General features: G+C 43.6%; 1 protein-coding gene across 2 annotated transcripts in view; it reads right to left on the reverse strand.

The window, feature by feature from the left end:
• The window catches only part of map3k8 (mitogen-activated protein kinase kinase kinase 8), a 65,339-nt gene that overhangs the window by 30,004 nt on the left and 8,247 nt on the right, over positions 1-27,088 (reverse strand). The window contains exon 1 of one of the 2 annotated variants that reach the window (XM_072576051.1): positions 4,692-5,019. The exons of the other annotated variant lie outside the window; for it this stretch is intronic. Coding sequence (XP_072432152.1) covers positions 4,692-4,783 — 92 coding nt within the window. The 5' untranslated portion in view covers positions 4,784-5,019. Of the gene's footprint in view, positions 1-4,691; positions 5,020-27,088 lie in introns of those variants that run through there. 2 annotated transcript variants of the gene reach the window in all.

Here is a 27,088-nt window from a genome sequence, read left to right on the forward strand (position 1 = left end):
ATTATAATACACAGAGAGATTTTGAAGTCATGCCCCCATAACATTAGTCTGGGTCTCTTGATGATTGGCTCAATGACGTTACCACTAGACCATTACCTCTCAGATCATGGACTGTTCACTTCATTGCCTTTTCCACATACTATTTGATTACTTTACTAATTAAGTCAGCCTTGAATAATCTTGGCAATCCAGCCCCAACAGCTCTTGGTGGTAAAGAATTTGACAGATTCATTCCTGTCCAAGAGAAGATATTTCTCCTCACTTCTGTCTTAGATCAGTGACCACTTACACTGAGATTATGCCTTCTGTTCCAGAACCTCTTCGCATCTACTTTTCTAGCATCCTAAGAATCATTGAATCCAAGAACCTAAAAATATTTTAATAAGGTTGCATCTCATTCCTCTGAACTCCAATAAGCATAGGCCCAACCTACTCAACTTCTCATATAAAATCCCTTCATACCAGAGGTCAAGCTAACAAACTTTCTTTGGTCTGTGTCCAATGGCAGTATATTTTTCCTTAGTTAAGGGACCAATACTGTTTCATGACCCCTTGAGTGAAGTAATTCCTCTTCCTCTCTGTTTTAACTTTGCTAGCCCTTATCCTAAAACTGTGAGCTCTTGTTCTCGAGAAAACATCCTTTATATGCCTACTTTGTCAATTCTCTTTAAAACTTATATTCCTCAATCAGATCTCCTCTCATTCTTCTAAAACCTCTACACTGTCTAGGCATAAATTGCTGAAACTCTCTTCATAAGATAAACCCGTCATCTCTAAAATCAGAGTGAACTTCCTCTCCTTCAAGAGGATCAAAACTATATACATTAGTCTAGGTCCGGTCATACCAAAACCTGGAACAACTGCAGCAACACTTCTCTCCTTTAATACTGTATTCCTTTAGCAATAAATGACAAAATGTAATTTTCCATCCTTATTACCTGCTGTATTTTTATGCCACTTTTCTACAATTTATACAAGAGAACACCCAGATCCCTGTGTATTGAAGCTCTCTTAAGTTTCTCTCTGTTTAGATAATATAATAATTTTCTTTTCTTTGAACAAGATGGATAATCTCACACTTATCCACTTCAACCTCCATGTGCCAAATTCTGATATATTCGCCGAACCTACCCACATTCATTCATAATTTTTAAAATTCCTTCATTGCAACATAGTTTCTGACCTACTTAACTTGGATGCTAACATTTTGTGATTTGTGCACAAGGACCCCCAAATCCACTTATGCTGCTGTATTCTTTAGTCTTTTTCCATTTAAATAATATTCAGGTCCTCTATTCCTGCCAAACTGCATAACCTAACATTTCCCGTCATTACATTCCAACTGCCAAGTTTTTGCTCACTCAGTTAAACTGTCTATATCCTCCTTCAGAATTATTGTGTCATCCTCAATACTTGCCTCCCTAGTTATTTTTGTGTCATCTACAACTTGGCAGTAGTACATTCACTCCCATCATCCAAGTCATGAATATACATTGTGAATAATTGTGACCCAACACAGATCCTTGTGGCCCTTTATTAGCCATTGCTTTTTAATTCAGAAAATACCTCTTTATCTCAACTTTCTGTCTTCTATTTGTTAGCTAATCTTCTACCCATGCTAATATGTTATCCCCACCAACACCATGGACTCTAATTTTCTTAAGAAGAGGCGATGATCTAGTGCTATTATCGCTAGATCATTAATCCAGTGGCCCAGATAGTGTTCCGGGGACCACTTTGAATCCTGCTATGGTAGATGGTGGAGTGTGAATTGAATAAAAATCCAAAATTAAGACTTTAAAGATGACTATTGTCAATAAAAATAACTCATCTTGTTCACTAACGCCCTTTAGGGAAGGAAATCTGTTGTGCTTATCTGAAAGGTACTGCCAATGCAAGAGGAGGCAATATCCACATAGTCAGCATCTTATAGTTGAGTTGTTGGTCGGTTAGGGGCTGGCCTTCCCTATCCATGAAGGGCACCAATATCTCCAGAAACAGGTTTGGTTTGGTGATGGCACTGTATTAGGCATTGCAGAGTATGACTCCTTGAATATGGAGGCTGATGGGAGGAGGTGAATCCTATTGCACTTCTGGAAAGGATGGGGGCAAAAGTGTCAATATAGATGAGGGCCATAATGAGAATAATCCTCAATTGAAGAAAATATAAGACAAATTGAAAAAAGTGGTGAATGAAAGTGGCATCATCAGTAAAGATGTAAAAGAGTTGGAAAAACTGAAAGAATTGAATAGAATCCTTAAATTGAAGAAATTGTGAGCTAATGGATCTATATTTAATATTTGTTGATAGCATATCCCCAGAAGTAGAGATATAGAAGTTCAGGCAGGGAAGTGAAGAGGCCAACATGGGCCACATGAAGGCAAAGTAGTGTGGAAATTTGAGATAAAGTGATGACATTCTGCAGTTCAGGGTGTCAGAAATGAGTTGCACAGATGCTATCAACTATCTATTGGGGAAAAAAACTAAGAGAGGGGATGTGTAGGACTTGAATATAGAATGTTCCATTAGTTTTTACAGAGTTTGACATGGCCAAGGCATAGGAGTTTCTACAGTGACACCAACTTATTTGGAGGATGTGGCAGGAAGAAGTTTTCCTCCTCTCTCTACAAGAATCTCAGGGAGTCCCTCTCCCACTGCAACTCACCTTCATCCCCTCCTCCACTCACCTATTGTACTCTATGCTACTTTCACCCCACCCCCACCCTCCTCTCACTTATCTCTCCACCCTTCAGGCTCTCTGCCTTTATTCCTGATGAAGGGCTTTTACCTGAAACGTCGATTTTACTGCTCCTCGGATGCTGTGCTCTTCCAGCACCACTAATCCAATAAATAGACAAAGTCTTATCCCTGGGATCAGGGAGTCCAGAACTAGAGGGCGTAGGTTTAGGGTGAGAGGGGAAAGATATGAAAGAGACCTAAGGGGCAACTTTTTCACGCAGAGGGTGTTACGTGTATGGAATGAACTGCCAGTGGATGTGCTGGAGGCTGGTACAATTGCAAGATTTAAGAGGCATTTGGATGGGTGTATGAATAGGAAGGATTTGGAGGGATATGGGCCGGGTGCTGGCAGGTGGGACTAGATTGGGTTGGGATATCTGGTCGGCATGGACAAGTTAGACCGAAGAGTCTGTTTCCATGCTTGTACATCTCTGTGACTCTATGACTCTATGTTAAGTAGTTGAAAGAAAGAATGAGGTCAGTCAGACAGAGAATGGGTAGGTGGGTGCATCATGAATGTGTCTGTGTTATGAAAAGAGATCATAACCCCATATAATTTATGGATTTTAAGTTCAATATGTGTTTCTTTAATATAAAGACATTCAGGCCAAATCCCCAGGTAATTACACCAAGTCCCAAGAGGAATCATGGAATGTTGCAGCAAAATGAAGTTGAGTGACTTTCTGAAAGCAGCACTTTAAGAGGTACCATTAAAAAAAAACTGAACTATGATACCCCGTGGATTGTGTCCCAGACTGGAGGTATGATATGAGTTAAATGAAAGGCGGTTTTAGGCATAATATATGTGCATGCTTTTTCCCTCTAGGAATACACAAGAAAGGGGGTAAAAACCATCTACAAACCCATGTCTCTGTATGCTGGTGGGCTAGATTATGGATCAAGTTACATTGTGCTAGGAAGCTGAGAACTCCCACCAGGCACCCCTGTATGTGCAGGTACAAAGGAATAAAGTCGCTTTCTGATTGTAGAAAACAAGTCAACTCAGAACCGCTGAAGGAAACAGGACAAATTCCTTTCAGCCAATCGCCAAACCAGAAATCTCCAAACAACTACTCAACTGCTAAAATCCAACGCTACCAGAATCAGCCACTTTAATAACTGCAACTATCCATTAGTATACAGACTAATCAAAGACTTTTTTTCCTTTTATCTTTTTGGAGTCACCTCTCATTTCAAAACTGTGTGTCTATCTATTGCATTTTTTTTCCATATTTTAGTAACTAACAAACTCACCCTTTAACACAAGAAAGCATAAATAAATTGGCCATTTTAAAGAAATTAACATTGTTTCTGAGAAAGAGGTTGGTTTGTTGGTTCATTTGTCATCTCCAACCTCTGAAACCCAACCATAGCATTCAAGAGGCTATTAGAATAGACATAAAATGCAGAATTGAATGGCACCACTCTGGGATATAGACTTGTTATGATTGAGATATTTGATTTCAGGTTTTTACTTTCTAGCTGGGCACTTATGGTTACCAGTTTTAACATTGCAAATCTAGCTGATGTACACGATTGCCTGAGTGTTTTGTATTGCTGTCCTTTATGAATTGATTTTTCTCCCATTTGGACTGATGCCTGTTCTGGTCATTTAATTAGCCAATTCATTAAAATATAAAAATCATACTATGTCCTTGTTTAACAGATGCAGTGTGGGCAGATATATTCAGGAGTTCAGAATATATAATCAGGATATATAATCAGAGTTCAGGATCCTAGCAAAGGAGTCTGAGTGGCAGTAATAATTCATATGTAAGAATAAACGTGAGAGTTGCATAATTAAAATAATGTCATGTGACTGCAGTGATGTAAGTCGGGTGGTAGTGCCATTAATTTCTGAATGCCTCAGGAATGATCGGATTCATCTGTGGGATGTGATCAAAATTCTAAAAGGATGCACCGTTCTGGACAAATAAAATTACTCACTGACCTTGAGAGTGATGAAATTGAGTCACATTTTCTTTGAGAAAACGACTTGACATTTAAATCCCAGTCATGAGATGTCTGGCTCACCCTGATCATTGTTATATAGGGAGAGGGTTCCAAGAATCAGAATCTGAGAGACGTGAGCTCCATGCGAGATGTAAATCGAAACTTAACGAGGTTCGATTCTCAGCTCTCTTACTATTTGAGGCGTGTCAGCAAGCGAATTGAATAAAGCCAGCGCAGAAAATCGCAGCGCCATGAATGCTCTTTACAATAATACATGAAGTCACAATGCTAAAGCAAGGATCTAAGTCAGTATTATTAATTCACAAACTGTTCAGTTGCCTACCCACCCCCGGGACCTCAAAACCCACTGATCCATTTACAGGAAATGAAGGAAAACGTATCTAAGATAGCGTTGGGGCGGCAGTTTCTTATGTACTTCCCCGATAGATTCTAGACAACGGGAAGTTCCTCCTTTCGGTTTTGCTAAACCCGGCGCCCTTTAACCTACATTGCTCTTGGGTTTCAATAAACAAACACGAATGAAACATTAAACAAAGGAGGAAAAACAAAGAATTGTAAATGCTGGAAATCAGAAAAAAACAGCAATTGCTGAAAAAATTAATCAGGTCTGGCAGCATCTGTGGAGACAAAGCAGAGTTAACGTTTCGGGTCCAGTGGCTCTTTTTAAGAATGGAACATTGACTGGTTCTGTGGAATTAACAAAGATACAGGATAGATCGAGTGAATCCTTAGAAAAGTATAAAGAAAGTAGGAGTATACTTAAGAGGGAAATCAGGAGGGCAAAAAGGGGACATGAGATAGCATTGGCAAATAGAATTAAGGAGAATCCAAAGGGTTTTTACAAATACATTAAGGACAAAAGGGTAACTAGGGAGAGAATAGGGCCCCTGTCACTTCCGCCCACATCATGGCCACTCCCACAGCCACTTCTGACCTTCACATCATCGCTGATGCCACATGCTCAGTGACTCCCGCCACCCCTACTGCCATGATCACCACCACTTCCGCCTCCACCAGCGCCACTCACCTGCATTCTGCTGACACGCCCCCCACAGACCCCACTGTCACTATCCCCACACCCCAGAACCCCAAGGGCAACATCACCCCAGCTTATGCCTCCACCCCCATTCCCCCCACCATCACACCCACTCCAGGTACTGGCTCCAACCCCACTCCCAGCTCTACACCCACACCAGATCCTAGCTCCCGGCCCTGCCGAGTTTTCACCATCCCCCCAGACCTCCCACTCACTGAGGACGAACGATCAGTCCTCAGCAAAGGACTCACCTTCATCCCCCTCCGTCCACGCATCAATGAATTTAATACACGACGTAACATCGAACAATTCTTCCGTCGCCTCCGCCTCCGAGCTTACTTTCACAATCAGGACTGCCGCCCACCTTCCGAAGACCCCTTCGCCCACCTCCAACACACTGCATCCACCTGGACACCCCACGCTGGCCTATTACCTGCCCTCGACCTCTTCATTTCCAACTGCCGCCGGGACATTAACCGCCTCAACCTGTCGTCCACCCTCCCCAACTCCAACCTCTCACCCTCAAAACGCGCAGCCCTCCAATCCCTCTGCTCCAATCCCAACCTCACCATCAAACCAGCGGATAAAGGGGGCGCAGTGGTAGTCTGGCGCACTGACCTCTACATCGCTGAAGCCAAACGCCAACTCGAGGACACCTCTTCCTACTGCTCCCTCGACCATGACCCCACCCCCCATCACCAAACCATCATCTCCCAGACCGTACAGAACCTCATCACCTCAGGAGATCTCGACTCACAGCTTCCAACCTCATAGTCCGGGAACCCCGCACTGCCCGGTTCTACCTCCTTCCCAAGATCCACAAGCTTGACCACCCTGGCCGACCCATTGTCTCAGCATGCTCCTGCCCCACCGAACTCATCTCTACCTACCTTGACACTGTCCTATCCCCCCTAGTCCAGGAACTCCCCACATACGTTCAAGACACCACCCACGCCCTCCACCTCCTCCAAGACTTCCGTTTCCCCGGCCCCCAATGCCTTATCTTCACCATGGATATCCAATCCCTCTACACCTCCATTCGCCATGACCAGGGCCTCCAAGCCCTCCGTTTTTTCCTCTCCAGACGTCCCCAACAGTACCCTTCCACTGACACTCTCATTCCTTTGGCCGAACTGGTCCTCACCCTTAACAATTTCTCCTTTGAATCCTCCCACTTCCTCCAGACCAAAGGCGTAGCCATGGGCACACGTATGGGCCCCAGCTATGCCTGTCTCTTTGTTGGCTATGTAGAACAGTTGATCTTCCGTAATTACACCGGCACCACTCCCCACCTCTTCCTCCGCTACATTGATGACTGCATTGGCGCCACCTCGTGCTCCCGCGAGGAGGTTGAGCAATTCATCAACTTCACCAACACATTCCACCCTGACCTTAAATTTACCTGGACTATCTCTGACACCTTGCTCCCCTTCCTGGACCTCTCCATCTCCATTAGTGACGACCAACTTGACACTGACATTTTTTACAAACCCACCGACTCCCACAGCTACCTGGATTACACCTCTTCCCACCCTATCTCTTGCAAAAATGCCATCCCGTATTCCCAATTTCTCCGCCTCCACCATATCTGCTCCCAGGAGGACCAGTTCCACCATAGGACACACCAGATGGCCTCCTTCTTTAGAGACCACAATTTCCCTTCTCACGTGGTTAAAGATGCCCTCCAACGCATCTCGTCCACATCCGCACCTCCGCCCTCAGACCCCACCCCTCCAACCGTAACAAGGACAGAACGCCCCTGGTGCTCACCTTCCACCCTACAAATCTTCGCATCAACCAAATCATCTACCGACATTTCCGCCACCTCCAAAAAGACCCCACCACCAGGGATATATTTCCCTCCCCACCCCTTTCCGCCTTCCGCAAAGACCGTTCCCTCCCTGACTACCTGGTCAGGTCCACACCCCCCTACGACCCACCCTCCCATTCTGGCACTTTCCCCTGCCACCGCAGGAACTGTAAAACCTGTGCCCACACCTCCTCCCTCACCTCTATCCAAGGCCCTAAAGGAGCCTTCCACATCCATCAAAGTTTCACCTGCACATCCACCAATATCATTTATTGTATCCGTTGCTCCCGATGTGGTCTCCTCTACATTGGGGAGACTGGGCACCTCCTAGCAGAGCGCTTTAGGGAACATCTCCGAGACACCCGCACCAATTAACCAAACCGCCCTGTGGCCCAACATTTCAACTCCCCCTCCCACTCTGCCGAGGACATGGAGGTCGTGGGCCTCCTTCACCGCCGCTCCCTCACCACCAGACGCCTGGAGGAAGAACGCCTCATCTTCCGCCTCGGAACACTTCAACCCCAGGGCATCAATGTGGACTTCAACAGCTTCCTCATTTCCCCTTCCCCCACCTCATCCTAGTTTCAAACTTCCAGCTCAGTTACTGTCTCCTTGACTTGTCCGACCTGCCTACCTTCTTTTCCACCTATCCACTCCACCCTCTCCTCCTTGACCTATCACCTTCATCTCCTCCCCCACTCACCCATTGTACTCTATGCTACTCTCTCCCCACCCCCACCCTCCTCTAGCTTATCTCTCCATGCTTCAGGCTCACTGCCTTTATTCCTGATGAAGGGCTTTTGCCCGAAACGTTGATTTTGCTGCTCGTTGGATGCTGCCTGAACTGCTGTACTCTTCCAGCACCACTAATCCCTCAAAGATCAGCACGGCGGCCTTTGTGTGGAGCCACAGAAAATGGGGGAAATTTTGCATCAGTATTTACTGTGGAAAAGGATATGGAAGATATAGAATGTAGGGAAATAGATGGTGACATCTTGCAAAATGTCCAGATTACAGAGGAGGAAGTGCTGGATGTCTTGAAATGGTTAAAGGTGGATAAATCCCCAGGACCTGATCTGGTGTACCCGAGAACTCTGTGGGAAGCCAAAGAAGTGATTGCTGGGCCTCGTGATGAGATATTTGTATCATCGATAGTCAACAGGTGAGGTGCCAGAAGACTGGAGGTTGGCAAATGTGGTGCCACTATTTAAGAAGGGAGGTAAAGACAAGCCAGGGAACTATAGACCGGTGAGCCTGACCTCAGTGGTGGATGAGTTGTTGGAGGGAATCCTGAGGGACAGGATGTACATGTATTTGGAAAGGCAAGGACTGATTCGGGATAATCAACATGGCTTTGTGCGTGGAAAATTATGTCTCACAAACTTGATTGAGTTTTTTGAAGAAGTAACAAAGATGATTGATGAGGGCAGAGCAGTAGATGTGATCTATATGGACTTCAGTAAGGCGTTCGACAAGGTTCCCCATGGGAGACTGATCAGCAAGGTTAGATCTCATGGAATAAAGGGAGAACTAGCCATTTGGATACAGAACTGGCTCAAAGGTAGAAGACAGAGGGTGGTGGTGGAGGGTTGTTTTTCAGACTGGAGACCTGTGACCAGTGGAGTGCCGCAAGGATCGGTGTTGGGCCCTCTACTTTTTGTCATTTACATAAATTATTTGGATGTGAGCATAAGAGGTACAGTTAGTAAGTTTGCAGATGACACCAAAATTGGAGGTGTAGTGGACAGCGAAGATGGTTACCTCAGATTACAACAGGATCTGGACCAGATGGGCTAATGGGCTGAGAAGTGGCAGTTGGAGTTTAATTTAGATAAATGCGAGGTGTTGCATTTTGGGAAAGCAAACCTTAGCAGGACTTATACACTTAATGGTAAGGTCCTCGGGAGTGTTGTTGAACAAAGAGACCTTGGAGTGCAGGTTCATAGCTCCTTGAAAGTGGAGTCGCAGGTAGATAGGATAGTGAAGAAGGCGTTTGGTATGCTTTCCTTTATTGGTTAGAGTATTGAGTACAGGAGTTGGGAGGTCATGTTGTGGCTGTACAGGACATTGGTTAGGCTACTGTTGGAATATTGCGTGCAATTCTGGTCTCCTTCCTATCGGAAAGATGTTGTAAAACTTGAAAGGGTTCAGAAAAGATTTACAAGGATGTTGCCAGGATTGGAGGATCTGAACTACAGGGAGAGACTGAACACGCTGGGGCTGTTTTCACTGGAGCGTCGGGGGCTGAGGGGTGACCTTATAGAGGTTTACAAAATTATGAGGGGCATAGATAGGATAAATTGACAAAGTCTTTTCCCTGGGGTCGGGGAGTCCAGAACTAGAGGGCATAGGTTTAGGGTGAGAGGGGAAAGATATAAAAGAGACCTAAGGGACAACTTTTCCACACAGAGGGCGGTACGTGTATGGAATGAGCTGCCAGAGGATGTGGTGGAGGCTGGTACAATTGCAACATTTAAGAGGCATTTGGATGGGTATATGAATAGGAAGGATTTGGAGGGATATGGGCCGGGTGCTGGCAAGTGGGACTAGATTGGGTTGGGATATCTGGTCAGCATGGACGGTTTGGACTGAAGGGTCTGTTTCCATGCTGTACATCTCCATGACTCTATACAGGAGTTTGTTCGTGATGAACAGAACTTTCTTTGTGCACCTGGCGACATGAATTATACAGAAGGCTTCGGATAGTGCTGGATTATCATCAAGGTAAAAACAATGACTGCAGGTGCTGGAAACCAGATTCTGGAGTAGAGTGGTGCTGGAAAAGCACAGCAGTTCAGGCAGCATCCGAGGAGCAGGAAAGTTTTTTTTCAAAAATATACTTTATCCATAAAATTATTTGGATCTCTTTACCATTGGTTATGCCATTCTTGTGCACACATTACATTTCTTTACATACAGACATCAAAATTTATTTTTCCTATATACAAGTCTGTGCATTTATTATCCAGCTCTTCTGCTGAGGCGTCAGCAGAGCCCAAATGACAGGGTGGGCCCCCTGTTCTTCTTAGGCAGGCAGATGTTACACGGTGGTTTTTCCCCACTGCGCCTTGGCAGCAGCTGCCCCAAGCTTCAGCACGTCCCTCAATATGTAGTCCTGGACCTTGGAATGTGCCAGTCTGCAACATTCAGTCGGGGTTAACTCCTTCAGCTGGAAAATCAACAGGTTTCGGACCGTCTAGAGAGCGTCCTTCACTCAGTTGATGATCCTCCAGGCACAGTTGATGTTCATCTCAGTGTGCATCCCGGGGAACAGGCCGTACAGCACGGAGTCCTGTGTTACGGAGCTGTTCGGGACGAACCTCGACAAACACCACTACATTCCCCTCCAGACTTCTTCTGCATAGGCACATTCCAGAAGGAGGTATGAGACAGTCTCGTCACCTCTGCAGCCGCTTCGAGGGCAGCGTGCGGTGCGGCAGAGAGTCCGGGCGTGCATAAAGGATCTCACAGACAGAGCTGTTCTCACCACCAGCCAGGCCATGTCTTGGTGCTTGTTGGAAAGTTCTGGCGATGAGGCATTCTGCCAAATGGCTTTGACAGTCTGCTCAGGGAACCGCTTGATAGGATCCGCCCTCTCCTTTTCCCGAAGGGTCTCAAGGACACTACGTGCTGACCACTTCCTGATGGACTTCTGGTAACGGTGTTTTTTTCCATAAACTTCTTCACGAAGGACAGGTGTTACGGAACGGTCCAACTAGTCAGAGTGTTCCAAGGCAGAGGCCAGGCCCATCCTTCGCAACACCGCGGACAGGTAGACCCTCAGTACGTAGTGACACTTGGTGTTTGCCTACCAGGGATCCACGCACAGCTTGATGCAGCCACACACAAAAGTGGCCTTCAGGGTGAGGGTGGCATTGGGTGTGTTTTTTCCCCCGTTGCCCAGATCTTTATACATCGAGTCCCTTCGGACCTGGTCCATCTTTGATCTCCATATAAATTGGAAGATGGCCCGGGTGACTGCAGTGACACAGGTTCTGGGAATAGGCCAGACCTGTGCCATGTATGACAACAATGACAGTGCCTCACACCTGATGACCAGGTTTTTTTCCTGCGATGGAGAGCGACCATAGATTCCATCTGCCCAGTTTCTGCCTCACTTTGCTGATACGCTCCTCCCAAGACTTGGCACACCCCTCAGCCCCCCCCCATACCAATACCCAGCACCTTCAGGTGGTCGGTCCTGGCGGTGAAGGGGATCAAGGATTGGTCGGCCCAGTTCCCGAAGAGCACAGCCTCGCTCTTGCCTCAGTTTACCTTGGCCCTTGAGGCCCGTTCGAACTGGTCACATATGCACATGAGTCTGTGCACGGACAGCGGATCAGAGCAGAAAACTGCAACGTCATCCACGTACAGGAAGGCCTTAACCTACAGGCCCCCGCTGCCAGGAATAGTCACCCCCCTCAAACTCGCATCCTTCCTGATGGACTCAGCAAATGGCTCAATGCAGCACACAAACAAGGCAGGAGAGAGAGGGCAGCCCTGCCTGACTCCAGATCTGACTGGGAAGCTATCGGATTCCCACCCATTGATTGAGACTGCACTGATAATGTTGGCGTAGAGCAGTCTGATCCAATTGCAGATTCCCTCCCCAAAGCCCATTTTGGAGAGAACATCTCTCATATACGTGTGTGATATCCTGTCAAAGGCTTTCTCCTGGTACAGGCTGATGAAGCAGGTGTCCAACCCTCTGTCCTGCATGTAGGCGATTGTATCCCTGAGACTCTCAGCGATTTTCCTGCCCGGTGGAGCACAGGTTTGGTCAGGATGAATCACCGACCCCAGAGCAGACCTGACCTGCTTGGCGATAACCTTTGACAAAATTTTTAATCCGCATTCAACAGTGAGATTGGTCTCCAATTTCTGAGTTCCTCCCTCTCCCCCTTCCGCTTGTAGATGAGGGTGATGATGCCTTTCCTCATGGATTCACTCATGGTACCTGCCCGAAGCATGCTGACATACACCTCCAGCAGGTCCTGGCCAATCTAGTCCCACAGAGCGGAATAGAGCTCGACCAGTAAGCCGTTGCTTCTGGGAGTTGTATTCTTTTCGAAGGACTCGAGGGCCTTGGTCAGCTCGTCCAGAGATAGCGGCTGGTCCAGCCTCTCCCGTGTTCTGTCATCTAAGACCTCTGTGATAGAGGACAGGGACGACTGGGAGGCCACGCTGTTGGTTGGCTTCGCGTCATACAGACTGGCATAGAAGGATTTGCTGATCCTCATTACTTCAGCCTGAGATGACGTTATCGAGCCATCTTCTTCCTTCAGGCTGCAGAGCATGGACCTCTCTTTGTGCACCTTCTGGAAGAAGAAATGTGAGCACGTCTCATCCTTCTCCACGGAGCGGACCCTGGACCGGAAGATTATCTTGGAGGCCTCCGAGGCAAAGAGCAGGAAAATCGATGTTTCGGGCAAAAGCCCTTCATCAGGAATACAGGCAGAGAGCCTGAAGGGTGGAGATATAAATGAGAGGAGGGTGGTGGTGGGGAGAAAGTAGCATAGAGTACAATAGGTGAGTGGGGGTGAGGATGAAGGTGATAGGTCAGCGAGGAGGGTGGAGGAAGGTAGCAAAGAGTACAATGTGGATGGGGATGGGATGAAGGTGATAGGTCAGAGAGGAGGGTGGAGTGGATAGGTGGAAAAGAAGATAGACCGGTAGAACAGGTCATGGGGATGATACTGAGCTGGACATTTGGAACTGGGGTGAGGTGGGGGGGAAGGGGAAATGATGAAACTGGTGAAGTCCACATTGATGCCATGGAGTTGAAGTGTTCAGAGGCGAAAGATGAGGCGTTCTTCCTCCAGGCATCAGGTGGTGGCACAGGATCTCCATTTCCTCGGCTGCCGCTGACTGCCTGATTACTTCGAATTTATTTGTCAACTGTCATGTATTTAATAATTGCTGCAAGCATTTTCGGTACATGTTAAGCTTATTGGCCTGGAGTTTCTGCTTTATGTCTCCATGCCTTTTTAAATTAAAAATATATATATTTGCTGTCTTATAAAGGAATTTCGCTTACCCCTATCAAGGCAATTTTGGAAAATTAAAACCAATGAAGTCCATAAGGATTCAGGAATTTATTGGACTATAACTCCAAAATTTGCATAACATAATTTCCCTGGTCATTCTAATTTTCTTGAGTTGCTCCCTTCTTTTCATTTCCTGATGGAGTTATTCTGGGATGTACTTTGTATCCTCTGTAGTGAAGACTGATGCAAACTCCTTTTCAATTAATCTGTCATCCTTTTTAAACTATGACTAATTCCTCAGATTCTTTCTATAGGACTTGTTTAAATCTTTACATCTCTAGCCAAGTTTCTCTGGCACTTTATTTTTTCTGTCCTTATTAACCTTTTTGTCACTCTTCTTTTTCAATCGACTGTGTAAACACCTGATCTGCCAATCATCTTTGTACAGTGATATGTTGTATTTGAATTTGATATTATCTTTAACCATTCTAGTTATCTACAGACAGTGGGTCCTCCCTTGGAACTTTTCTTTCACATTTTATTCTAAAATACCTCTTTAAATGTCTGCTACTGCATGTCAATTGACCTATCCTTTGCCCTAATTTGCCAGTCCACTTCAGTTAGCTATGCTTTCATACCCTCATAAATCAAGTTTAAAATAGTAGTCTTGGATTCACTCTGCTCTCCAAAACGAATGTAAAATTCAAATCATTGCATGATTGCTGCCACCTTCGGAGGTCATTATTTAATCTTATTCATTGCACCATATCAGGTGTAGCATTATATGCTCTCTGGTTAGTTCCCACATGTACGATTCTAACAAACTGTCCTGAAAACATTCTAATACCTGAAATATACCTGAGTTGTATTAGGAGGGAAAGTTGGACAGACTAGGCTTGCACCCACTGAAGTTTCAAAACGTAAGAGACAACTTGATCGAAACATGTGGGATCCTGAGGGTTTTTGACAGGGTGTACATGGAAAAGATGTTGCCTCATGTGGGAGATTCAGGGGTTACTGTTTAAAAATGGGGGGGGGGGGGGGGGTCACCCATTTAAAGCACATGACAAAGAGCGTTTTTTGGTAACAGAGGACCATGATCTTTTGGAAATCTCTTCCACAAAAGGAAGCAGAGTCTTTGTATTTTTTAAAGGCAGAAGTAGATAGATTTTTTGGTGATTAAGAGTGTAAAAGTTTACATGGAAATGGGGAGCAATCAGATCAGACACGACCTTAATTGTAGGTGCAGGCTTGAGGGACCAAATGACCTACTCTCACTCCTAATTTGTAAGTTCTTATGTCTAGAGATGCGTAGAGCATTTCAGACTGTAATTATGTGATGAACGGTGTGTTAAAACCAGTATAGCACTTATGTAGAGAAGTGGAGCCAGCGTGAACAACTTTGCATGACTTTTTAGCCTTAGGGAATGGAAGCTTGAGTACTTGCCTGCATGCACAAGTCTTTGGTGCAGTAATATCTTAATGCTAAAATATAGTTACTGTTAAAATCATTCAGTTGGTTTAAAACATTTTAGAATAAAAAATCCCCAGGTAATTTAATGTACAGCTTGGGAACTTAATCAAGTTTAATTTCAATCAGTGAGGTAGTGGTAATTGTTATGACACGAGGTAAACAATTGTGCTTAATTTAAAACTAAGAACACAAAATATATATCCTGTGCAGTAATCTGTAAAAATGAGCGTGACCAAGAACTATTTAAGGTAACAATTAACAACTTTATTTCTTAAAGTATAACAGAACATAATTAACTATCAGTTATTTACAAGTCCTCACTCTAAGTTTTCTTTTACCTTCCCTTCTATAATACTAGTCCGATAAAACTCCTGACTATGATTTACAAAACCAGGCAGCTTTCGTTCTTCTCAGTTTTTCGGTCTTCTTTCCTTCTTCTTGGGGATTCTACTTCACAGGTTACTGATCGATAAAGCTACCTTTTAAGAGGGCTATTTCTGGGCAGTGTGCAGATGTTGTCGACTTGGCAGTTCTCTTCTCAACTGTTCAATTTTCCCCAGTCTTATATCCCAAAGCATCAGATCATGTCATTGGCTTTTAAGATTGTCAATGTACTAAATTCAAACTGGATTGGAGTTTGGTATGTTTGTTTTCGGGACATAACGTAAACTGTTTGGCCTAATTCAAATCTCTTGTCATTTCCAGTCAACTGGCCTATCAAGTTGTTCCACCAAATGTTACACTTTTTTTTCAGAACACTTGGTTCTGTCAGGTAGTTCTGTTGCTTTTAACTCTCTCAAAAAGGTACAGTACACCCACATCGTCATAGCAGTAATGTCACTGGACTAATAATCCAAAATCTCAAGCTAACGTTAAGGATGATTGGTTCAAATCCCATCATGGCAGATGTTGATATTTGAATTTATTACATATCTGGAGTTTGAAAAAAATGCCAGCCTATTGGTGACCATGCAATCACAGCTGCAAATACCTAAAACAAAGATGCATGAAATCTGAAACAAAAACAGGAATTGCTGTAGAAACTCAGCAGGTCTGCAAGAACCTGCACAGAGAAAGCAGAGTCAATGCTGTGTGTCTAGTGACACTTCTTCAGAATAATTTGTCCAGGAATTTCTGTTTTTTGAAAATATCCACATGGTTTACTAATATCCTTCAGGGAAGAAAATCTGTGAAATGTATCTGGTTCAGCCTATACATGACCCCAGAGCCATTATAACATTAGGAATTGTTAACAACACCCAAATTCCACTAACAAGTAAAAATAAATAGCTGCACAGCTTGGCAGTAAGAGACTATTGCTTCGTGCAAAGCATAGTGGAAATTCAGAACCCAGTCCTCCTCAAAACTGTTAAAGCAATTCAAGACTAAGCTTGATACATTTTCCTTAGGAAGTTGTTATAAGAATATAGAATCAAGACAGATACTAAGTTATAAGACAGACCAGCCATTATTCAACTGAATAGTGGGAAAGTCTCAAGGGGCTGAAAGGCCCTAATATGTGGAGGAGGAAGATCATTTATATTGGAATTGTAAGAATCACATGAAATGTCAAATCCCAAAACATTCTCAATGCACTTAACCCATATAGTGTGATATACACATAGCATTAGGATTATTTCTTTTAAAAATTTTCTTTTGTACTTTAAGCAATCTTCTGTTATTTTCCTCTTCTGAAAGCAGTAGTTTGCAAAGGCAGTTCCATAGCTAACAGTATTTAGAAGTTGGATGTTAACATCGGCTCCTTATCACGTGTAAAAGGCTGGCCTTCATGTGTGTCCTGACATTGATTAATGAGATATCAATGGGGGCATCACAACTTCATCAGAAACTACAATTTAATCTCCTGTAGAATTGAAACTATTGTTAGATTTTTCTTTGCCAAGAATGCAAAGGCCAATTCCATAGTTGCTGGGAAAAAAAAACTGAACACTGTTCTTTGTAGCATCCTCAAGTCATAGAGTTTTATAGTAGAAAGGAGGCCATTCAACCGATCATGTCTATACTGGCTCCTGAAAGAACTACCGAGAATTAGTCCCATTCTCCAGCCCTAATACCCCAGCGGACTAAAATAATTACTTTTAAAACCTCCAATCGAATCCCCTTCTAGCACTCTCCCAAACATTCCAAATCCTAACAACTCTGAGTAAAGACGTTACTCCTCATCTTACTCGCTGACAATCCTGAAATCGTGACCCCTGGTTACTGACATACCAACCAGTGGAAATAAATATCTTTCTTTACCCTGTCAAAACTGTTCACAATTTTGAACACTTTAAAAAGGCCATTTCTTAATCTTCTCTGTTCCAAGGAAAATAAGCCCAATTCCTCCAATCTTTCCTAGTTTCTAAACTCCTCATTCTTGGTATCATTCTAGCAAAGCTCCTTTTCACTCTCAAGGGGGCTTGAACATCCTTCAAATGCCCAGAACAGAAAATAATACTCCACATGTGGTCTGACCAATGACTGATAGAGGTGTAGTATCACTTAGAGTCAGAGATGTATAGCACAGAAACAGACCTCTCGGTCTAACTTGTCCATGTCAACCAGATATCCTAACCTAATCTCGTCCCATTTGGCAACACTTGGACCATATCCCTCTAATCCCTTCCTATTCATTTATCCATCCAGATGCCTTTTAAATGCTGTAATTGTACCAGCCTCCACCACTTCTTCTGGCAGCTCGTTCCATGCACACACTACACTCTGCATGGAAGAGCTGCCCCTTAGGTCTCTTTTATATATATCTTCCCCTTCTCACCCTAAACCTACGCCCTCTAGTTCTGGTCTCCCCCACCCCAGGGAAAAGACCTTGTCTATTTATCCTATCCATGCCCCTCATGATTTTATAAACCTCTATAAGGTCACCCCTCAGGCTCCGACGCTCGAGGGAAAGCAGCCCCAGCCTTTTCAGACTCTCCCTATAGCCCAATTCCTCCAACTCTGTCAACATCCTTGAAAAGGTTCAGAAGAGGTTTACAAGTTTCAGAAAAGATTTACAAGTTTCATAACATCCTTCCAATAGGAGGGAGAGCAGTTCTTTGCTTTTATATTCTATTCCTTTACTTATACTTATAAATACAAGGATCCTATAAAAGTCTTAACTGTTTCACCTTGCATAGCCACCTTCAGAGAATTATGCACTTGAAACCGGAGTCCCTCTGCTCCTGAATTCCCTTCAAAAATTGTACTACTGAGCCTGTATTGTCTCTCAATGTCCCTTTTACCAAATTGCATTACCTCACATTTCCCTTCATTAAAGTTCATCTGCTGGGTGTATGCCCATTCACCCAACAGGTCAATATCTCTCTGAAGTCATTCAGCATCATGCTCAGAATTCACTATTCTCTGTAGCTTTTGTATCATCTGCAAATTTAGAGATTGTGCCCTCACCACTCCTCTCCAAATTGTTACATAAAATCAAAAATAAAAGCAAAAGTCCCAACACCGATCCCTGGGGAACATCACTTTCAATTAGTCTCCAGTCTGAAAAGCCCATTTTATGCCTACCATCTATTTCCTGTCTTTTAGCTAACTTCTAACACATGCTGCTAAGGATCGATTAATCCCAAAAACTTCAAACCAACCTGCATGTGGCACCAATACCAATGCTTTCTGAAAATCTAATATACAACATCCACAGCACTACCCTCATTTACTGCCTGCATCACCTCAAAGAACTCAATTAAATTTGTCAGACAGGATCTGCCTTTGACAAAGTCATGTTGGCTGTCTAGTATTAACTTATTTTTCTCAAAGGAGTGTATTTATCTTATCCTGAATTATGGCCATGATCATTTTTCCCACTGTTGCTGTCAAGCTGACACGTCTATAATTTCCTGTAATATCCATTGGCTTAAAAAACACCATCACATTTGCAATCCTCCAATTCCCTGGGACTAATCCTACGTTCAGAAAGGCCTGGAAAAGTTCTAGCAATGGCTCCACGATTTGCTCTCTTACCTCTATCAGCAATCTAGGATGCATCCTAACAAGGCCTGGTGACTACTCTACCTTTTTAGCACAACTTCCGTATCTATGTCTATAACTGCACAGTTGCTCACTATCCACATTTTCAGCGAGGCCATTGACATCATAGAGTCATTGAGATGTACAGCATGGAAACAGACCCTTCGGTCCAACCTGTCCATGCCGACCAGATATCCCAACCCAATCTAGTCCCATCTGCCAGCACCCAGCCCATATCCCTCCAAACCCTTCCTATTCATATACCCATCCAAATGCCTTTTAAATGTTGCAATTGTACCAGCCTCCGCCACATCCTCTGGCAGCTCATTCCATACACATACCACCCTCTGCGTGAAAAAGTTGTCTCTTATATATCTTTCCCCTCTCACCCTACACCTATGCCCTCTAATTCTGGACTCGCCAACCCCAGGGAAAATACTGTCTATTTATCCTATCCATGCCCCTCATAATTTTGTAAAGCTCTATAAGGTCAGCCCTCAGCCTCCGACACTCCAGGAAAAAAACAGCCCCAGCCTGTTCAGTCACTCCCTATAGCTCAAATCCTCCAACCCTGGCAACATCCTTGTAAATCTTTTCTGAACCCTTTCAAGTTTCACAACATCTTTCCGATAGGCAGGAGACCAGAATTCCATGCAATATTCCAACACATCTTCTAATTTGTAAAAACAGAATCAAAGTACTCATTTAATGCTGTGCTTCAGTGATGTCCTAGGATTCTTATAGTAGCAGAGTGGGTGGTTTTATTCAACCAGGCAGGGTATTGAAGCCAGGTGTGATGGGGAGGGTTTATGGGCAGGGAGTGTAATGGGGGCATCAATATGTTTACTGCAAAAAACATCCCAACCATCCTCTGTAAAGTGCATGATACAAATGCAAGGTTTTATTGTAGTCACATCAAACCTTAACGTACCTCACCTGAAAGGTGGCATCTCTGAAAATGCAGCATTTCTCCTACATAAGTGGGTGTGTCCAGAATATGCACCAAAGTTGGGTTTTTTGATTAAAAATAACACCACCTGACTCAGAACAAAAGTGAGAACCATGCTGAGAACTCATTGCCAAGAAATTCACCTCTATCTTTTGGCCTTCTCCCCATCTCCTGTCATAGCACTCGAAGTATTATAAAAGAAAATGGGGATTAATATTGATTTGTGGTTTTTGTCTGCTGACTATATTTCTTTTAGAAGGCTGGAAATGTCAGTTTTGTATCCAGCAAACAGTACAGTGGGAATCAAACGTTACCAGAGACTAACTGATAAGCATTCAGCTACAAGTTTGCTTTGTTCGAATCCAACACAATTACTGGAATGGCTCAATTTCTCCAAGGTCAGAGTCCTAGAGTCCTACAGCACGGAGACAGGCTCTTTGGCCTAAATTGGTCCATACCGACTAAAATGTCCATCCACGCTAACCCCCTTTCCCTGCACTTGGCCCATATCCTTCTAAACCTTTTTTAATCCAAGTATTTATGCAAATGCATTTTAAATGTTGCTCATGTACCTGCCTCAACCACTTCCACTGGCAGCTCATTCCACATGCGTACCACCCTCTGTGTAAAAAAAGTTGCCTCTCACCTTCCCTTTTATTCTTTCCCTACTAACCTTAAATTGATGCCCTCTAATCCTCAATCCTGGAAAAAGACTGAGTGCATTCACCTTTCCATGCTTCTCCTGATCTTATACACTTCGATAAGCTCCCCCCCTCAGTTTCCTACACTCTTAAAAAAAAAAGTCCTAGTTTAGATTAGATTACTTTAGATCAGATTAGATTACATTAGTGTGGAAACAGGCCCTTCGGCCCAACAAGTCCACACCGCCCCGCCGAAGCGCAACCCACCCATACCCCTACATCTACCCCTTACCTCACACTACGGGCAATTTAGCATGGCCAATTCACCTGACCTGCACATCTTTGGACTGTGGGAGGAAACCGGAGCACCTGGAGGAAACCCACGCAGACACGGGGAGAATGTGCAAACTCCACGCAGTCAGTCGCCTGAGGCAGGAATTGAACCCAGGTCTCTGGTGCTATGAGGCAGCAGTGCTAACCACTGTGCCATCGTGCCGCCCAACCTCTCCCTGTAACTCAGACAGTTGAGTCCTGGCAACATCCTTACAAATTTATTTTGCACTCTTTCCAGTTTAATAACATCCTTCCTATAGCAAGGTGACCAAAACTGAACACAATACTCCAAGTGCAGCCTCACGAATGACCTGTATAATTGCATCATAACTTCCCAACTTCTTTACTCTGTGCCCTGACTGATGAAGGGCTGTGTGCCAAAAATCTTCGTCACTGTCCTGTCAAACTGTGACTCCACTTTCAGAGAACCATGCAACCGAACAGAGGAACCTTTGGAGTTCAACTACACTCCTCAAGGCCCTACTACCATTCACCATGAAACTCCTGCCTTGATTTGACTTTCCAAAATGCAAGACCTCACATTTATCTATATTAAACTCTATTTGCCATTTCTCAGTCCACTTCCCCAGCTGATCAAGATCCTCCGGCAATCTCTGATAACCTTCTTCACTGTCCACAATACCACCTACTTTTGTGTTACCTGCAATCTTATTAATCATGCCTTATAAATTTTCATCCAAATCATTGATATAGATAACAAAGAGCAATGAGCCCAGCACTGACCCGAGGCACTTCACTAGTCACAGGCCTCCAATCCAAAAAACATCCTTCCACTAACATCCTCTGCTTCCTACCATCAAGCCAATTGTGTTTCTATTTGCCAGCTTCCCTAGATTCCATGCAGTTGAACCTTCCGGAGCAGCCTACCATGTGGAACCTTATCAAAAGCCTTACTGAAATCCATACAGACTACATATACTGCCCTGCCCTGTCAACCTTCCTGTCACTTCAAAGAAGTCTGACAAATTTGTGAGGCATGATCTCCCATACACAAAGCCATGCTAACTACTCCTAATCAAACCCTGTCTTTCCAAATGCAAGTACATCTTATCTCTCAGAATCATCCCAAGTAACTTACCACCGCAGATGTTAGGCTTACTGATCTATAGTTCCCAGGTTTTTCTCTGCAGTCCTTCTTGAATAAGGGCTATTCTCCAGTCTCCCAAGACCTCCCCATGGCTACCGACGATACAAAAATATCAGTCAGGGCCCCCATAAATTTCTTCTCTAGCCTTTTGCAGTGTTCTTGGATATATCTGGTCAGTACCACAAGATGTATCCACCTTCATACATCCTAATATCTCCTCTACTGTGATATGGACTATCCCCAAGGTATCACCACTAAACTTACCCAAGTTCCAAAGTCTTCATGTTTTTCTCCACGGTAAACAGGAGAAATATTCATTGAGGACCTCACGCAGCTCCTGTGGTTCTACACATACATGTCCATTTTGGTCATTGAGAGGTCCTATTCTCTCTTTAGTTATTTTTTTCCTTTAATATACTTAGAGAACCGAATCTTCTCAGCCAAGGTTATCTCATGCGCCCTTTTTGCCCTTCTGATTTCCTTCTTCAGCAAACTCCTACATACCTTCAGGGATTCCCTTGATCCCAGTTGCCTGTACCTGAGCCATGCCTCCTCCTTTTTTCTGGTAAAGGCCTCAATATCTCTTGTCATCCAGGGTTCCCTATTTTTGCCAACCTTGCCCTTCATCCTCACAGGAACATGTAGACCTTGAACTCTAGCTATCTCACTTTTAAAGACCTCCCACTTGCCAGAGGTCCCTTTACCTGCAAACAGACTCCTCCAATCAATCCCTGCAAGCTCCTGACTAATTCAAAATTCGCCTTGCCCCAATTTAGAACTTGAATCTGTGGACCAGTTTTCTCCCTCTCCATACTTTAAAAATTAATAGCACACCCACATATGGTTAGTGATAACCCATCTGCAGAAGAGTCTTGGGTGCCTCGAACTGTGTCCATTTGAATGGCTCGATTGGCAGCTCAGTCAAGCTGAAAGCTTGATGTCTGATTCTTTTAAGAGCTGAAATTATTGCAGCTGACTAGATGAGGTGAAGTATGAGATACTATTCCATACAAAACTAAATTTTGGCAGCTGTACTGTCAAAGGTAAATATCATACTTCTTGGTGATTTCAATACCACAGAAGGGGTAAACCACACTCTTTGGCTGAACATTGTTCCAAAGCATGGAGTTGCAACTGTGAATGCCTTCTTATCCTGTGTGCTGAACACGATCTCGTGGTCACTAGCATCCATTTCTGCCAAAAGAAATTTTCAATGCATCCAGGATCAAAGCACTAGCACCTTACAGACAATGCCATAGACAAGACCAGGAATTGAGCAGATATGTGTATTGCACATACTAAGGTAATGACCAACAAATGCTGGACAGACCATAAACACACTTGCTACTTATTTGTGCTGGAGGTGGCTCCAATAGAAATCAGCAATCACTGCAAGTTGAGAAAAATATTTGAGTATCAGGACTGTCAACCACACAGACCTCAAGGAATTTCAAGAGCAACTCAATTGCTGCAGTGCAGAAAGAAGCCATATCACCCATCATGTCTGCATTAGTTGTCTGAGTAAATCAGGCAGAAATGATAAGAACAGCCAGTCACCATCAAACAATATCCTAGATGACTGGTAGCCACAGAAATTCATTATTCATGCAAGCCAAGAAATCCTCAGACATACCACTGTCTGATCTAAAGGAACAATACTGAAATATGCAAAATTATTGATTTAGGTTTAAAATACAAGTCCTGGACGCATTCAATTTTCCATCAAACCGAATGTAAAATTCAATCATTAAATGACTGCTGCTATCTAGGGTCATCAATTATTCCTACCTTATTGCACAATACCACACCTACTTTAGCCTTCTCTCTGGTTGGCTCCCAATTGTGTTGTGTTGTTCAAAGGACTTATCCTGATAGGGATTGGATAGCTCAGTTGGCCGAATGGTTGGGGGTTTGCAATACAGAGTGTTGCAAACAGCATGGGTTCAATTCCTGCACTAATTGAGGTTACCATGAAGTCACTCCTTCTCAACCTCATCCCCTCACCTAAGGCATGGTGACAGTCAGGTCACACCACCACCACCAATTCTCTCACTCTCATGAGAGAGCAGCCCTATGGTTTGGCAAGACTATGGTGTTGCTACTATATCCTAAAACCATTCTGAGTAGGTGAGTTCGGTGATTAGGAAAGTTTAGAGTCATAAGAGGCCTACAGTACAGAAAGAGGCCCTTCAGCCCATTGAGTCTACCAGTCAAAAACTGCCACCTCTCATTCTCATCCCATTTTCCAGCACTTGGCCCATAGTCTTGTGTGCTTTGGCACTGCGACTATACATCTAAATACTTTTTCTGTCTAACACCCTTACAGGCAGTGAGTCCTATATTCTCATCATAGAGTGAAAAGTTTTTTTCCCCCTCACAACCCCTCTAAAGTTCTGCACTGTAACTTAAATCCATGTCCCCGGTCACTGATCCTCTACCAAGGGATACCCTCATGCCTTGCATACATTTTATATGCTTACATTTTATACATCTCAATATCTTCTTGGTCTCCGCTGGACGTCCAAGAAAAACAACAATTCCCTTCATAACCAAAACTTTCCAGCCCAAGCAACATCCTGGTAAATCTGCTCTGCAGTCTCTCCAATGCAATATAGATTCCAGAACTATACAAAAGTTTTAACTTCACAAACATTTTATACAGTTCAGGCATACTCCCTGCTCTCAGACTCCAAGTCTTGTCTACTAAAAGTAAGTATCCCATATGCCAGTTATAAATTGGAGCGAGGCCAATTTAGACTGTATTAGACATGAATTTTCAAAAGTTGATTGGGAGAGGCTGTTCACAGGTAAATGGGCGACTGGCAAGTGAGAGGATTTCAGTTGTGAGATAACAAGAACAGTCAGCATGGTTTTGTATAGGGAGGGCATATCTGAACAATTTGTCCTAGTATCTTAAAAGACTGATGGACACGCACACCAAGGTCCCTCTGATCCTTGGTTCTTCTTATTACCGTTCATCAATTCCACTACCTTTTTGACCTGTCCAAGTATATCATCTCACACCTATTTGGATAGAATTTCAATTTGTCACTCATCAGCTCATTTATATCCTCCTGTAATCCTTACTATTTATCACCATACCAATTTTCATAGCATCTGCAAACTTTCTGATTAACTTTTCTTGAGATTCAAGTCTAAATCATTATCTATCTTCTAACAGCAAGGCCCCAACACTGATCCCTGTGGAACCTCACTGGACACAGGCAGCCCTCTGGTTCCTGCCACTCAGCCAATTCTGGTCTAATTTTTCAAACTTCCTTGGATCCCATGAGTGCCTCCCTTCACTATTACTCTCCCATGTGGGATGTTATTGAAAGCTTTGTTGAAATCCAAGCAGACTATGTCAAATGCATTGATCTCATTGAATTTTTCAAAGAGGTGACCCCGTGTGTCAATCAAATTGGTCAGATATGCCCTCCCTGTACAAAACCATGCTGACTGTTCTTGTTATCTCACAACTGAAACCCTCCCACTTGCCAGTCGCCCCTTTACTTGTGAACAGCCTCTCCCAACCAATTTTTGAAAGTTCCTGTGTAATACAGTCTAAATTGGCCTTGCTCCAATTTATAACTTTAACTTTTAGACAAGGTCGATAACATTCCATAACAATTTTGAAACTAATAAAATTATTATCACTGCTCCCAAAGTCACCCCTCAACTAACACCTCAGTCATTCACCCTGCCTTATTTCCCAAGAGAAGTTCAAGTTTTGCTCTCTCTCTCTAGGTTGTAATTCTACATAATAAGAACATTTTCTTGAACACAACAAATTTCTCCCCAGCCAAGCCTTTACACTTTGGCAGTCCCAGTCTATGTTTGGAAAGTTAAAATCTCCTACCACTGCAATCCTATTATTCTTACAGATATCTGCTATCTCCCTACCTATTTGCTCCTCAGTTTCCCATTGACTATTGGGTGGCCTATAGTACAATCCCATCAAAGATGATCATCCCCTTCTTATTTCTCAGTTCCAGCCACATAGCTTCATTGGGTGACCCCCAAAAATATCCTCTCTAAGTACAGCCGTAATGGTTTCCCCAAATCAAAAATGCAACTGCCTCTCTTCGCTTGCCTCTCTTTCTAAATAACCACTATGGTCCTTAACAATTCCTTAGTTATTTTTTACCCTTTAAAATGTATTTGCAAAATAACTTAGGATCCAGGTCTTGTGTGACTCAAGCAGCGACAGGAGCTGTAACAGAGCAAAGGAGAGCAAATCCAGATGTGAACAGAAGTAGTGGCAGCAAGATAAATACCTAAGGAACGGGGTCTGAACTGAGCTTAGTCTAAGCAGCAACTGTAATTGCAACAGACCAAAAGGAAAGAGAACTTGTGAATGAATAGCAGTATCTAGGGGGAGGAACTCTGGAGGTTATGTCACAATTCAAAAGATTTGAAGACAGAATGAGTGCTGTCTGGTGAGAGATAAAATATTTACTTTTTGTAGTTGTGGTCTGCTAGGAATACAGAGCAGGAGTGTGAGATCTGAATTTGGTGACAAATAGATAAGACTATGTTATAAGTTTCTGGATTATTGTCTATAGTTGGTAAGATTAATTTAATCACTAAGGTTTGAAATGGCCCTATGGAATTCCCCTCCTGCACGGTGTGGGAAATCTGTGACACTTCCAGTGTCCATGTTGACTATGTATGCAGGAAGTGTGTTCAGTTACAGCACCTGATATACCACATGGAGTGGCTGGAGCTGTGGGTGGACTCGAAGCATCAATGAGGCTGAGAATGTTATAGATAGCATGTTTCCTGAGCTGGTCACATCACAAGGAAAGGCTGGTAGGTATAGGGAATGCTGAATGACGAAAGACATAGAGGGTTTGGTTGAGAAAAAGGAAGTATATGCCAGGTATAGACAGGATAGATTCAGTGAATCCTTTGAAGAGTGTAAAGGCAATAGGAATATACTTGAGAGAGAAATCAGGAGGGCAAAAAGGGGACATGAGATAGCTTTGGCAAATAGAATTAAGGAGAATCCAAAGGGTTTTTACAAATACATTAAGGATGAAAGGGTAA

This window comes from Chiloscyllium punctatum, chromosome 8, assembly GCF_047496795.1.
Source record: "Chiloscyllium punctatum isolate Juve2018m chromosome 8, sChiPun1.3, whole genome shotgun sequence".
Taxonomy (NCBI): domain Eukaryota; kingdom Metazoa; phylum Chordata; class Chondrichthyes; order Orectolobiformes; family Hemiscylliidae; genus Chiloscyllium; species Chiloscyllium punctatum.